A 16,303-nucleotide genomic window follows, 5' to 3' on the forward strand; every position below is an offset into this window, starting at 1 on the left:
GGTTGGTCAGTGTCACACAGGAAGTAAGAGTTCTAAACTGGTGTTTGCAGGAGACTCTAATTTCATCATCTCAGTGGGGTTGACAAGATCTGGGGAAAGACAGATTGCCTTATGGAACAAGGTAATAGGAGCTTGCACTGTATTCTGTTGTAACATTATAAATCAAGAAGATTTAGATTTAGATTTTTGCCAAATCTTGGTGGTGCTAGATAACAGCTAGCCTGAATTATATATACACCTTCCTCGAGTCAGTAAATCAAATTGTGAGATTTTCTCGAAAACTGTTCATTTTTGCAGGAATCTGTTATGGTAGTTGGATTCCTTGCATCATTTCCCTTCTGAAAATATATACTTTATATACTTCTCATCATTACATTAAGCGATACAATAAAATACAATATCTAAATTACTGACGAAGAAGGTATACAGACTAGTTACAATAGTTCCAATAAAAAGTGAAATTATGATTGGGTTCCCTGAAGAGGTTTGCATGGGAAGCATTAATTTGCAAAAAGATGTATGTAAACATGCCACTCAAAGCATTGAACATATATTTTTTCCTTATGGCGGGTTGGAGAGGAGCATGACCTGGCAGTGCTTGCACTCAAATATTGAGACAAATGAAGCTGGCACACAAGAGGGGATGGTATGGGTTATATTAAAGAGATCCTAAAGCTAATGTAAGGATGTAACTTCTCCAGAGGGGAACATGGCCTTAACTCAAGAACTGCAAGACCTATAAAAGTATAAATGCGATTATTGGCTTCCTTGACCCATTTCCTATAAGATCAGTGTACTAATATTTAGAAGTATATTACAGTATGTTTAGTTAAATGGATAAAACAATAGTGGGAATTTCAATTGAATAAACACTACTTTCTGCATCCCACTCCCTTTAATGCATAAGATTCATCAATAATGCAGATTTTGCCATATATGTTCGTTTTTAATAGGATAGTCTACAGGCTCCTTTATGCATGCGTGCAATAGACTCTGGTACAGGTGCTTTATTTCTCTACTATGACAGTGACAGTAGGGTAGCCTTCGTTGCTGGAAAGGTAAGTGTGTATAAGAGACTTGTCTTCATAGTGATGCTGGTACACTAAAATGTATGTTATATACATTGTGAAACCATTAAATTGGGTTTTATCAATAATGTTAATCCTCCAAATTTTTTGTCCGACTTCGTAACCTGTAGCCAGAGCAACTAACATTCCTTCCTCCATGACTATTCATTCACTGTTTTGTTATCAACTTGATTCTCAACATTGTTTATTTTTATGAAAATCATTAAGAAATTGATCTTCATTCAGCTTGTTGTCCTACTTGAATTCAGTATAGATAACACTAATGCTAGAACTATCCCCGTTCACAAACCACAATGCCTCTCAAATAGCGAGCGAAGCAAGCACCAAGCGTATGGTGGAATATCTTGGATCATCATACATGTGTAGGTATCAAAGTACAGCACAGAGCCTGTGAACATTGAAGACCCTGGTTACTAAACAAAGTTTGTCCCAAGTGCTTTGGAAATATAGATTCAAGAGGATACATTATACCAGACAATATCCATAAGTTGTCCATTACTGCACTACATGTGAGTTTTGTGGTCTTTTTGCACAGTAAAATTGATGTGGCCCTTATATATTTCAAGCTTTACAGGTTGCAAGAGATTGAGCACTTTTTGAGATTGAGCACTTCATACCATGCAGAATTTGTGTGTACAGATGCAAAACAATCCTTAGTCTACTGGTATACCCCTTTTTAAAACCATTATCTTTGATTTCTTTCGCAAACCATGCCCAATTGAATACTGTCACCTCCTGAGAACCACATGCCCAAGAAAAAAAGGGTCTACAGACTTTGAATCAAATAGCGAACTACACACCTGTGACGTGACTATATAAGTTATCAAAATCACGTCTTGTAAATATTCACATTTGTGTATATGAGACATTTCAGTGTATTATGCATTCATCATAATTCTGAGATGGATACCCGCGAGGTCCTCTGTAGCATTATGGTGAGGTCAAATTCAACTTCAATTGGCCCTTTTTTCTCAGGTTGTATGGTCACGGGGGGTAACTGGACTGATAGAATCAGCCTAGACAGGATAAGAAATACTAATTACGTATTCATCAAAATTCTGAGATTGATACCTGCGAGGTCCTCTGTAGCTTTATGGTGAGGTCAAAAGGTCAAATCCAACTTCAGTAGGCCTTTTTTTCTCAGGTTGCATGGTCATGGGGAGGGATTGGACTGACAGAATCAGCCTTGCTAGGATAGGAAATACTCATTTTCAAAGGGCCTAAAGTAGGCTAAACAATGATCCTGAGAGACACCATATTTTAAATTTGCATTTTATGGAGTCCATGTGGATGTCATAATTTCAAAAGCTAATAGTTCCCTCCATCAAGGCCCAATCAAATTATGCTAAGCCATATTCACTGATCAAGAAGTGTATTTATTAGTCTCATCTGTATTTTCCTTTCCATCGCAGGGTGATGGCAACATGCGGTACTTTGAAATCCTAGATGAGAAACCATACATCTACTACTTAAATGAATTCCAAACATCATCGCCTCAGAGGGGGTTTGGCGTGATGCCCAAACGTGGCATAGACATCACACAGAATGAAATGATGAGGTTCTATAAACTACACACCACCAAGGGATATTGTGAACCACTTTCCATGATTGTTCCTAGAAAGGTAACTAGAATTTAAAAGACTACCCTATTCGCTGTCGTAGTGCATGTTAGTTACCATTGGTTACTGGTTCAAGCCTGGGCTCATACACCTGTTCCGAATTATTATATGCCATATGCTTTGTTCTGTGATCATTTCGATCAGTGGTTCGTAACAAAGAAAGTGAGCCAGTTGACATAGCAACAGACATATTCTAACATGCACTACGCCAGCAAATAGTCTGATATCTTGCCTTACACTGGTGATTTTCCAATGCATGAGATGCAGCAGGTAATTTTTGGCCAGAATCTTCCACAGCTGTTAAAAAATTCCATTGAGAAGGAAAAAATAAAGACCTGAAAAAGTTAATCAACTGAGTGGATTATCAAGGCGGAGAACCGATAGGTGTTGCGGAGAACCGAAATGTGACATCCGTCGCAACAGAAAAATGCCTGCAAAGATGTCAAACGATATGGTAGACTATACTCTGGTTATTTATTTAGCTTGAAAGTCCTTCTGTATTGGTTAATGTGTAAGGGGGTTGAGCTTTGGATATTTATGGGGACATTGGAAATTATAAACATTCAGCAATCAAGTATTGATGTCAGAACTGAAAAGTTACCAACTAAAATCAATGGATTAGATTGTATGGATTTGATTTAATTGATCAATTGTTCCAAGCCAGGAAAACAGTTTTTTCTATATGCACATAGATAATTAATTGTAAATTTAACAAATATTTCAAAAAAGATTTCCATCAGATGTGGGCTATTTTAAATTATTCTGTCGGTCCGTGTCACGTCACTTCCGGTTGATGATGTCCGAGTGAAAACAAGTCCCTGATTCAATTTTTGTTGATGATTTCTGTCATTGGTGTTATGTAAATTTCGACCGCAAATAGTCAGTGGAATCACACAACCGTTTTTAAGTCTTCAGAGTGGAAGAAACGTACTTGATTTACCGTTTATATACTGACAAACTAAAAATTAAATTCCATGGTCGAGTGTCATTTTTTTCCGAAATTTAATATCACTCCAACAACATCGCTATGTAGCCTCCTTCACAGTCGGTTTCTGTTGTTCATAACAAACCGTGAACCACATGCAGTTTGGGCCCGAGACTAGAGATAGCCCGGATGTCCGACCGACAGAATAGTAGAAGTTTTTAAACAGTCTTCACATATCTAAGCTGGTATAAAAAATGCATGATGTGATACAATAGTAATATATTACATTCAAACTTTTTTAAGCTTTTTTGTTAGTGCTTTTATAAGCTTTTAACTATCATTTATGAAAACAAATCTACTCACTTTTATCCTGAAAAGTAGTTAAGGACAAGCAAGCATATTTTGCCACAAGAAAAAACAAATGACTCCAATTATGTGTGTTTATTTTATAGTCGGATAAATTCCAAGAAGATCTGTACCCAGCAACTCCTAGTAATGAGCCAGCAATGACAGCAGAGGAATGGATTGGTGGCATGGACAAACCACCCGTCATGACTGTCATTGGTTCGAACCGGGGACCTGTGTCCAAACACACTAGAGCACCATTAAAATCAGTAGTAGTACAACCAAAGAAACAGGACAGTGTAGACAGTGCTACATCAAGCCCAAAATCAGAGCCAAAATACACGCCTACATCAAGTCCTAAACCGTCAAAACCTATTGCAACTGTTGTTGCTAATGTACAGCAAGAAAGCGAAGAACCCATTATCAAAAAGAGGAGTTCCTCACCTATTATGGCAGCACCGTCGCCAAAACGACATATTGAGCCTCGCCATGAAAAAGACATTGACACCGCTATGCCTGAGCCTTCAAAGCCTGAAACAAACTCTATAGCCTCTAGAATGGCTATATTTGAAAACAAAGGTAGCAAAGGAACTGGTAGAGGCAGTGGTCCAAACTCGCCCATAGCAACTCGTTTTTCACGCAGTAGCACATCATCATCACCATCAGAAAGTCCTAGAATTGAAAGACAGTTATCAATGTCGGCTGTTCCAGATAAGAAGGAGAGGATGTCATCAACATCATCAACAGGATCAGATAAAGAAATTGAACGGACAATTAATAGGCATGGTAAAGAGGTGTTTAGAATTGCGTTACAGCCGGTTAGACAACAGAGTCTGCCTCCGGATGTTGAGGATGTGAGGACCAACGGAGATGGGAAGGAGACGCATGATATTATACCACTGGTCAAGGAGACGAAGATGGTGAGAAGGGAGTTCTTGACATCAAAGGACATGGGTAAAGATATGCAGGGCATGGATCAGGTAAGAATTGTGATGTTACTGAACATGTTCATCAGGACTGTTATTGTAACATAATAGCAGATTATTCTTATTTCTAGTCCAGTAAAACAGTACTCACAGTGGACGTTTCGAAGCACAGTAAAGTTAGACGGATATTGGATATTGGAACTAAATAGGGGCTTGATGAACTGAAATTTCAACTTTTTTGTGGGGGTCTGAACTAAAATTGAGACAAATTATAGGCTTTGGAGCTAAAAAAATTCAAATGTTTCCAAATTTGAGCTCAAGAGCTCAAATTTTCAGAGTTTGAGGCTCAATGAACTGGAGCATGATGCAAATGAGGGTCTTGAAGAACTGCCGGAGGGCTTGAAAAAGGGACCCTTGACCGCCACACATACCTGTACCATCTTTACATGTGAGTGCCCCCCGGGTTTGAAGTCTTGCAGACTTCTTTTTCTACACTATTGTTATTGTTGTCAAAAGCGTAACTGAGATTTTATTGCCCCTCATCTCTGTTCATGGTGGTGTCTTGCTTCCTGATCACTATCGCCTACTTTATATCTATCTGCCTCTGCAATCTCAGTCATGTTTTTGACAATCTTCTTGGAAAAAGAACTGGCAACTGTATTGCTGAGCAACCAGCTTCAGTGGTAAACAGAACATCGTCACAACAACAATAGCATAGAAAAAGGAATCTGCAAGACTCCAAAATGTCCACAGTGAGTACTGCTTTACTGGACTAGAAATAAGAATGATCTGCTACTAAATTGTGATCTTGTTCATCGTTTAAAGGTAATATTGCAACTGTGGCTATATTCATTCTGTTTGTATATGTTTGTTTTCATTTCAAGAGTTTCATTGTTTTTTACTTGTCCAATTACAGTTTGACCTACAGTAACGATTTCATTTCAATGAACATAGCATGACGAATGCCTGCATACACTGCGTGACCAGAGCTCAATTATACGCTAGCGTACACTACCGCAGAATGAAATCCAACTCACTCTATTTGACAGGGCTTTCCGATAATGTCTTTTGATTGGTTTGATCAGTATTTTCGCCCCACCCACATTTTATCCTTTGAAATACAACCATATTCTGCTGTGTTCATTCAAATGAAATTAGGGGGCCTATTGCTATATTAGCAGACCCTATTTTTTGGCGAAGTAAAAAAAAGGAAGGTATATACATGTTACCAACACCAAGTATAAAATTTGTCTTTTTAATCTTTGCATCTATTTCCTCTTTATACTTGCAGCTACGCAAAGCGTTTCTACGCCAACAAGAAGAAATCAAGCAGCTCAAGACCCAGTTGATGCTTAAAGACCAACGAATTCGACAACTAGAACGGGAAATAGAATCCATTAACAACTCGTCATCATGTTAACTTCACATTCCTATGTGTTGCTATGGTAACATAGTCTTGCACACAGAACCGTTAGGTTATTTTCCTGTTATGGTGTAACATCACACCAAACCCACAGGCTTCAACACACTTATCACTATGTCCCAAGACGCACTATATTAAAACAGATTGGCATCATTCAGGGATGCAGGTGCAGAAACTCTACCAGCCTACATCTATAATAACCATCGCACCCAGGATCACCTCCCAGAGTTTTTGTACAGATAAACCAAGATGATAATAACATAATATGACTGCTGAGTATTGGGGCTCAAACTTGCATTACTACACATTATAGGCCACTTGACATGTGACGTCATTGCCCGGCAGTATATGTGCGTGAATTATGGCAATTTCCATTGTTCTTTGCCCTTGCAGTGTGCGTACGCATCGTAGTTTGCTCAGGGCATGTGCATTTTAAATCACCCACCACATTTCATACAGTACAAGAAAGCCATTGAACAGTGTAGGGGTTCGTTCAAGCATATCGATAGACCAGTCCCTCGCCTTTGTTGATAAACAATGATGTCAAGTGGTCTATATGCACAGGAGTCAAACACCATATCTGTTGAGCTAACATGACTGAGCTAGGATAGACACTTACAGACAGTCAAAAGCTAAGGTAAACTTACAGATGTCACATCCCTACGTAGAGACACTTTCGGTGACCCGTTATTCCTGCCCAGCGGATACATGTTGACATTTCAATTTTGAATCAATCTTGCTTCAATGTTGAAATTGAATTTCAACATTGTTTCAATGTTTATTCAGTCTTAACCCACAGCAGCTGAAGGGAGTACAGTAATAGAACTGATTGTGCCATAGAAAATGTACACAAAATCCCACACTTCAACTTTCAATTACTCGCTTAAATCAGGGAAGCTTAGAATTTTGTTTAAAGAAATATCACCCATAGAGTATTGTGAATCTATCAATAGCTCTCAATATGTAAGCGGCTCTTGTTTATATTTTTTATACATTTGCTTTGGGGCATGCAGATATACTGCAATACATGATGGGATACTCTCTTGAGCTGTTGTGGTCTTAACCTGTGCCTGCTGGGTGATGTTTATATTTTCTCATCAACAATTTGAAAAATAAAACCAACATCATTTCTGCAAACGGACTATATGGTTGATGTTATAAATTTATGTAAATATGCGGCCCATTTTCATATCTCAGTCTGCACATCATGTGTCTTTATCTTTGTTACACATATCCCATAATGCTTTTCTACATATTAAGATTAATACACCCCATAATGCCTTTTGATTTTGACAGTTTGTTTTGTAAGTAATACACCATAGTATTTGTTGAAATTACATTCAAATACTTGAATCATAAGATTGAAGATAATTTATTAATTTGTAAATTGATTTTCTCCTTAATTGTTTATAAAAAGAGAGTGGCATGTTCACGGAGTTAAACCTGTCATACTACCTCAATCAAGGATCTCAATATCTTCCTAAAAATTCCACCAAATTTTATGGTATCACAGACTCAAGATGTTAGAAGTTATCACAGAAATAGAGCAGAATCTGGGATGGCGCCGTCAGGTATAGGTGACCCCGGAGTGACGTCACAAGCCGTTGACCTCCGTTGACAACAAATCCGATTCAGAAGTCAAATTTGTAGTTTTCTGTGGTTTGCCCCTTTTCAAATCGGCCAAAATACTACCATTTCTCGACTTCTCGACATGGGGCATCCAGCTAACAACAAAAATAAAGACTCTCCTCTACATGTTCATGTGTTCAGCTTCACATAAAATGCAATTTTCGCCAAGTATTTAACCTTTATTTTACCGAAAATTGGCCGAGAAATTTGCTTGATTCAAGGTCAAAACAGAACGTAAACAACCGAATGAGCTCTGCTTCAAGTCTTCAAGTAGTCGCTCAGCTGCACGATCTATTGTGGGTTGAAAAGTGTAAGTGTAGCCGACTGTAGCGTCATGTAAAATAAGTACCCGGATGACCGGGGTGACCTATAGGGGTATCTGAGGTATTCAGGTGCTTGCTGACAGGGTGCCAAAACTAAGTAAACCAATTCTGAATCTTATGATAAAGAGGCGTTGTGTCACACCTACGACATAAAAATATGTCGCATCATGGAACATTTCAAATTGTACTTAGGGTCTGCACAACCACCGATTAGTTCGGATGCACTCTTAAGCAAAATGCAAATACGGTACCCCAATTCTTATGCACAAAATTGGCCTAGCACAGAAATCTTCTATTGAAGGATTATGCAGCTGCTTAATTCCTCAATGGTGTCTTAACTCATGAATATATTTTACACCAAAGGTTACACCCAATTATTTACCCATGCCTGAAACAAAATGGTGGTACATCCTGATTCTTCTTCTCTACTTCAGTGCAAGCTACAGAAATATACTGATTTGGGAAATATTTTGCTTTTAATGTCTGCAAAAAAGATACACCAGAAAGTTTGACATGCATATCACATCTGCCTTTGACCAAACCTATTCAGGTACTTACTTTCTGTTATTTACACCATGTCAGGTGCATGCCCAGGGGTGGCTTTGGGGCACCCCAGGGTAGAAAAAAATAAAAAACAAAAACAAAAAACATGACAAATCAGCATATTTTGGGCACATTTTAACCACTCAGTGGAAGATGGTATGTGAATGAAAGACTTTTTATCTAATGCAAATAGATCTAATTATTTCCTAAGGATGAAACCAGAAATTAATATTAAAGTTAATCTTGCCAAAAAAGCTGCTACATTCCGTATGCTTTTATACAATTTTTAATTAATGCAAATCAAGCATGACAATCAGTAAGACCAAATAAGACAATCTAAAATAATGTTGAAAACTATTTGCATTTTGTGAAGAGAAATAATAAAAACAACACAAAAACAACATATTTCACATAACCATGGAATAAATTTACTTAATCATGTCATATTTTTGTCAGAGAAATTTATGAAAATTAATATAATTAAGATGAAAATCATGTGAATTAAATGTATGCAAGTCTTTCCCTGTTTGCAATCATACATTATGATGTAATGTATTACCTGTAGATATATCTCTTATTACTGTGAATAGTGTCATTAATAATCTTATTAAATTGTATATGTAGTATTCTATGAACTGTATAGCATATGTGAATGAAACTGCAAATGTAAAGTTTAATATATTTGAGTATATAAGGTCGTAGCTTCTGCCTAGGGATGTTTTTCTTTCAATTATTTGAGGAAGTTTAAGTGATTTTGAACGGATGTTAAGAGCTAGAGGTCAACATATAATCGAGTACCGGTAACTGGGGGACATCATGGTTTTATTCTAAATTTAAGGGGGTGGGTGGATATCATGGCTTTGTTCTAAACTTAGGCCAGTATAAAAAAAGAATAGGAATCTCTGCACTCAAATTCCTTTTTGCATCAAAATTGGCTGGTACCAGTGACTGCGCCAGGAATTTTTTTTTTCGGGGGGACATTGGGGTGGCAAAGTGAATTTCAGGGGGCAAAATTGCATAAAAAAAGTGGAAATTTACGTGATTTTGGGGTTTTGCCTCAAAAGTGGGGGAGGCAAACTGGGGAGTAAGAAAAATATTTGGGGAGTGCCCCCTTCCTTCCCCATTTATCTCTATGCAGAAGCTCTGACCATATGATATTTACAATAGATAATATACATATAGCTATAGCTAATAATTAGTGTGCTACTGTAATTGATTAATTCATGTATCACTTAGCAATTGTACTATCCCAGAATGGAAGTCAGTCATCGTGCTTGATCAAACTGAATGCTACATAAAGATGTGGCGCATGACTTTGATATCAAACTCATAAACATACTTGTGGATTGATGATGCACTGAGCTCCGCAGCCTGAAACCTAAATTTATTAGTTTTGTCAAGACATGGATGCAGAGTTAAGTGTTTATCATGTACAGAGCATGGTTGCCAAGTTCAACACATGCACTAATGAGTCCAAAGCTCACTCAATCTCAATCTTTGCTCGTCACATGGCAAACATTGCGCTCTGCGTATTATGTGTTCACTAAATCTCATAATGGAAGGAACTTTCAAGGGATACAACAACTCATAATGGAATTGGTACATTTGAAAAATACAATGTATTTTCTGTAGTGGAAATAGTATACCATGTGGATACAATTTTGCACCCAGGCTCTTCAGTTATGCAGTGACATACCCAGAGTCTCAATTAAGTCATGACGTGTTACAAGTCCGATCATAATCCAGTGACTTCTTTTTCACTTGTATCATTGCTTTTTTATCAATTGAATACCTAAGAGGAAAAAGGGTCCAACTCCATCTCCATAATATTCCCATTTGTTGTGGAAGAAAGGCCCAACTCCATGGAGTTGGGCTTTTCTGCCATGGAAACTATGATTAAGTGTACTTGGAAGACTATTTAGAGAGTGGATTTGAGCCCTTCTTTCACAACCAAGGAAGAACTGTTTGCTAGCAATAAAATGCCAGTAAACTCATTGTTGTAAAATGGTGGCGCTGGACCCTTCTTCCACTTACGTATTCAATTGTTGCATTTGATTGAGAGTAGCTTCAAAATACACCAACTAAACATAACTCAATGTGTCAATGGCTCAGAATAGCCTAACAGGTGTCAGATATTGGGGTAAGAGTGAACTCTCTTGGTAAAGCATGAATGCTGTGCGAAATAAGGAAAGTGAAACAAACAACTCTACACATTTACGTCAGAAAGTATGTACATTTTTAGATAGCATACCCACATGAGGTATTATGTGTTATATAATTCTTGTTTGGGAGTGCAAGAGTGTGCCTTTTGATAATTGGCAGATGGAGTTTTCGGTATATTTATATTTTATGCAGTTATTGTGTGTTCCACAGCTCGGATTGAAATGAAATCGTAATGCAGTTTGAGGGTCAGAAATTGAATAGCTGAATTTGGAATGTCAATAGTGCATCTTATAACTGTCTGCATAAGAGATGGAGACACTAGAGAGCTTTTAAAGACACATTCACAGGTTTTGTGGTGATGGTGCACTGATTTTTTTAATGTCCTTATTTTGACGGCACTATGTTGCACATTCCAAATTCAACACAAAATACTAAATGAATGTTGCAACAACATGTTACAGTGAAATCTTAAAATTTGTCACCAGCTCTTCCATAACTATAGTGTGTCTCATCTCAAGTTGAGAGTAACACCCAGTGGCGGCATTACGGGGTGGGGGTCCCCCAATCAGAACTCTTGCCCCCTGTCCCCCCCCCCCCGGTAAAAACCGAAAAATACCACTTTTTGCGCACAATTTGTTGATTTTGCCCCCCTATAATTCACTTTGCCCTCCCCCAATTCCCCCCAAAAGAAATTCCTGGCGCCGTCACTGGTAACACCATGTTGGATTTGGCAGTGGCAGGATTGAATCAATGTGTTTACATAGTTGCATCGCCAGCGTACAGGCAAATCACGCTTCCACACACATGTAAACGTCCAACAGAGTTAAGTTAGTGTGTACATTTCAAATCTGCCACTGCAAAATCCAACATGGCATTTAATATTGTCAACTTGAGATGACACAGACTATAATCAAAGTCAACAAAGTAGTGATTCTACCATCACCATGGTTACTGCATAAAATTTGCACTGAAACTCCTATCTGTCAATGTTTATTTGTTTATCTGCCTTTTTGTTTTGTATACATTAAGTACCTCTCAGGGAGAAGTTTGTTTCTTTCCAAGTGTAAGATTTGTAAAAATATAGACAATCTATAAGGTAGCCCCTATATGCATTGTTCATGTAGAAGTATGTGAAGACAAATATAAGTATAGATTATAATCTGTGATAAGATATAGTATTGAATTATATAAATTGTTTATGGTATATCATAATAGTGCTTTATTAATTAGAAATATTAGCAGGTGTGTAAATCTCCAGAAGACTTAATTAGTGCTTCACAGCAGCAGCAGTGTGTAAGTTAGCATTGCGCTGTTCCAGTTGATATCCGTACATCCCTATGGACCTGGTTTTGATTTTATACACATGGAGTGTAAATTGCAATGGAGTCACCCATTCAGGTAACCCCATTTGATATCCACACTCTCTGTATGAATGATTAAAGTCATGTCTTCAATAGGGGGTGTATGGATTTCAACTAAAATAGACCATTTTTAAAGGGACTTTTAGAGATCTGTAGAGACAAATCTGTAATATTTCCTTAAGTCACTTTAAATGGTTGATATATCGGGGAAATACCCTCAAGCCATTTCTTTTTAGAAATATTGATTAAATAAGTATGGAGACAAACGAATATGTCCAGTGGCGGCGCTACAGGGGGCATGGTGGGCAAATGCCCCCCCCCCCCCTAGACAGAAGCTCTGCCCCCTAAAAATTGAAAAGAGGGGTGAAAAGCCACTTTTTAGCCAAAATTAGGTAAAAATGCCCCCCCAGTCAGAGGCTTTGCCCCCCTCCCCCAGACAAAATTTCTGGCGCCACCACTGAATATGTCCATCATTGAGATCGCATCCCCTATTGGCTTTACACAAAATTCATAATGCCCGTGCATGGAGAATTAAGATTGCCTCTCTTAGCATGAAAATACTGTGCACTCTAGCCTATTCCTAGTAAGGGTTATAATTTGGTTCATCTCAAGTTTGGTAGTGACGTATGTGCGTATTTCATTCGCCGCAGTATCAAATCGTGTGCGTAAAGTTAAACGCCTTAAGCGTGCATTATGCACGCATACATGTGCGGGTTGTTGGCACGCTTGCAGCGCAACCGCGAAGTAGCATTGACGTCACTACCAAACTTGAGGTGAACCAAAAATATTATAGTGATGTGTGGGAATAGGATAATTTGGGATTCACACACAGATCTTTGAATGTCCCAATAAGGGTTCTCACAATTAAACAGTGAACACTGTAGCCTTTATCACTTTCATGAGCAACTGATTACAAGAAATGTTCTCATAAAATATGTGCATTTGCATCCAAAATCATGAGTGGCAAGTCCTGTTTTACTCACATTTTGTGAGAAAATCATGTGCAGGGATGTAAATCTTCAGGAAATTTCCTGATTTCAGGAAGTTTTGTTTGGATCTTCCCTGTACAAAGTATAGGGAAATCAAATTTTCAGGAAATGTTAAAACAGTTTCAGGAAATTATGTCAGTGCTTGTTTCATCCCTGCATGTGAGTGACAAGTTTATTATAAAAAATTAAGTAGAAAAATGGGATTTGACCCTCATCATTGGATATCATGATTCTATTGATATGTATATTTATGTTTTATAAGATAAGACTTATGTATATAGTATATTTGAATATAATTTGCATAAAGTGCTAGATATGAGAGTTATTCTTCATAGTGTATCAATGAAGAAGTAACATAGATACCACGGTTGCTTAAAAATTGAAGATAGCCTTACAAGTTTATGGGATATGTGCATCTCATTATAGCCATCGTGGATGGTCATGTAGGTAACCAAAGGTCAAGATTCCTTTGTTTTATTCTGACATAATGCAGTTTGATTTTGTAATAGGGGTAATAATAATTCAGATACCTTTGTTTAGTTAGTCATAGCATTTATGTTAAGCATAGAGTATGCTGTGTATGTTCACAATAATTATGTTATAGGTACACTGAAACTGTATTTTTAGCATCAAGTTTTCTTACAATTGGCCCCTTCCAGCCGTTGGTGACATAGCTAACTCCAATCAGTCCGGAAAAGTGAAAGCAAGGATGATTGTGTACCTAGCTACTCAGTCGTCATCACTTTCAGGTTGTTTTTTTTTTCAACATATTTGGAGTTAGCCAAGCCAAAACGCTATCAACAGCTGGAAGAGGCCAATTATAAGAAAACTCTATAGACCAGTATTTCATGTGATTTGTTGTAAAATGTCAAAACTGAAAAACGAGTATGAACGTGTAACTGTGCAACAAAGATTTGATCTTACTCATATGTGATACAGAATCTAGTTACTTCCTAATGTAGATGAAAAAAACAGAATTCTTGCCTGCTTGTAGTAATTTTGTGCAATCATTTCCAAGTCTTAAATTATGGGTCGTTTGATATTTGGCAAGCTTGCTTACAATTTTAGGGTCTAGACGGTGGACTTGAGGATCAAAAATTAGCAAAAAGTTTGTAACAGCCATTCCAAAAATAAATCCTGTCTATACTGACACTGTTCCCTGTTATGCGCTTCTTACTTCATTTCTTTTTGAATTCTATTTGAGGGTAAGGGTCAGTGGAGTCTTATGTCAGTGTTGAAGTGATTATACAACTTTGTTAGTTTTGATAATGTGAACCATTCCAGCAAAATGATGCTAACGTTTCAAACATTTTCACAATGTGTGTCATTCTGGTACAAGTAATGGTTATGAAAGATTACAAAATCATGCTAAAAATATTCAAATGTAAGTACATATGTGCTGGTACCAAACAATTCCAAAAGTTTAAACTGACGTTCAGCACACAAATTCACTAGCTTTGAATTTTGATGTGTGACAGTTACACACATCTTCATCCATATTCAAAAATGTTGTATTCAAACATTACTACCACATTTTATGTGTGCAAAAATTGCCAGCCTGCAAGAATATCATATGCACCAAGGTAAAAGAATAAAAACTTTGCAAGAAAATATTTACAATATCATATTGATGTTTGCAGGAAATGTTGAAATCATCCTGTTTTATGCTTTATGTTGACAACATGTTATTGTAGCAAGTTGAAGAACACATTTGCAAAACTTTAATAGTGTTTTGTTAACATTTATTAAAGTAACATTTTGAAAATGTTACAAAAACAAAAACATTGAGTGCTGGCTGAGATTGATCTTCAATTGTGAAATATGTAAATACTGGTTTGTGTATGTGTATGTCTACAGTGTTGTTATATACTTGTCTGACTGTCAGAGTGAGTAATTAAAAAGTAACAAAGTATAAAATAATGAAGCAGAAATTATACTTAATATGAAACTTGTGAAAGATACTCCATTTGGGGGAGTACAGCAGTTGTTGAAAACGAGATGCACATGAAAAATAGTAATAAAAGTAATTACTTTCAACATTATAAACTGGTTGTTTTTGTTTGAATTCTATGATTGTGTTTGCCATGTAGGAGAGTCAGTAAGTATAGGGTCCACAACTTATAAGTTCCCCCTAATACTTTCTAAAAAAGTCAAAAAATGTTTTACGAAATGTAAAAAAGTATGTATAGCCCTATTTGTTTTACACATGTGGACCAATTTATAGTGTCACACATCATTGCGTTCAGTCACAATGGTTAATTGTGTAAGAAAAGAGGCCGTTTTAAAACTTGCACCTGAGTCCATAGCAATCAGTTTTTCTTTAACAAACACATGAATAGACCTGGCCTACTGATTGTTTGAGAGCTGACTCCTATGGACTCCAATGCAACTTTTAACACTGTTTAAAATGGTATCTTTTTTACATAAAGAACCATTGTGACGGAATGCAATGACGCGTGACACTATAATTTGGTCCATATGTGTAAAACAAATAAGGCTACCCATACCTTTTTACACGTTTACATTTCGTCAAATCTTTTTCGATTTATTAAAAAAATATTTATAAGTTGTAGACCTTAGCTATATCTCAGCTATCCAGCCAGAGTTATGGCATGATATATTGTACAGTTAGATGAGCTCGTAATCAGCGGGCCTTAAAACAACCCAGATTAATATTAATATATTTTCTTTCGAGAATTGTCTTATGACAACTCGTCAGAAGCATCACAAATTAGTAATTAAAGTTCTACACTTTGCCTATACTTTACACACACAATATAGACAAGACAGGTCAACTTCATCACTAAATGCGAGTCTGTTTTTCGGCGTAGTGGTAAAAGCCCAACATATATCCCACCGGTTATGAGCTGATCAAAATAAAGTGGTCTTAGTAATCAAATAGGTGCATATATCTTGCCCAACCATAGGTGCATAAAGTCATACCGGTATGTTATTAAAATGTGAACAAA

The 16,303-nt window shown here is 37.1% G+C and overlaps 1 protein-coding gene across 3 annotated transcripts in view; it reads left to right on the forward strand.

Moving 5' to 3' along the window:
* The window catches only part of LOC140142453 (coronin-2B-like), a 116,381-nt gene extending 109,162 nt beyond the window's left edge, over positions 1-7,219 (forward strand). For all 3 annotated transcript variants that reach the window (XM_072164436.1, XM_072164435.1, XM_072164433.1), the window contains exons 6-10: positions 2-121; positions 954-1,058; positions 2,501-2,710; positions 4,085-4,957; positions 6,195-7,219. In XM_072164436.1, the coding sequence (XP_072020537.1) occupies positions 2-121; positions 954-1,058; positions 2,501-2,710; positions 4,085-4,957; positions 6,195-6,323 (1,437 nt within the window). In that variant the 3' untranslated portion in view covers positions 6,324-7,219. The remainder of the gene's footprint in view (position 1; positions 122-953; positions 1,059-2,500; positions 2,711-4,084; positions 4,958-6,194) is intronic.
* Positions 7,220-16,303: the final 9,084 nt, after the last annotated feature.

This window comes from Amphiura filiformis, chromosome 20 (genome assembly GCF_039555335.1).
Source record: "Amphiura filiformis chromosome 20, Afil_fr2py, whole genome shotgun sequence".
NCBI classification, from domain to species: Eukaryota; Metazoa; Echinodermata; class Ophiuroidea; order Amphilepidida; family Amphiuridae; genus Amphiura; species Amphiura filiformis.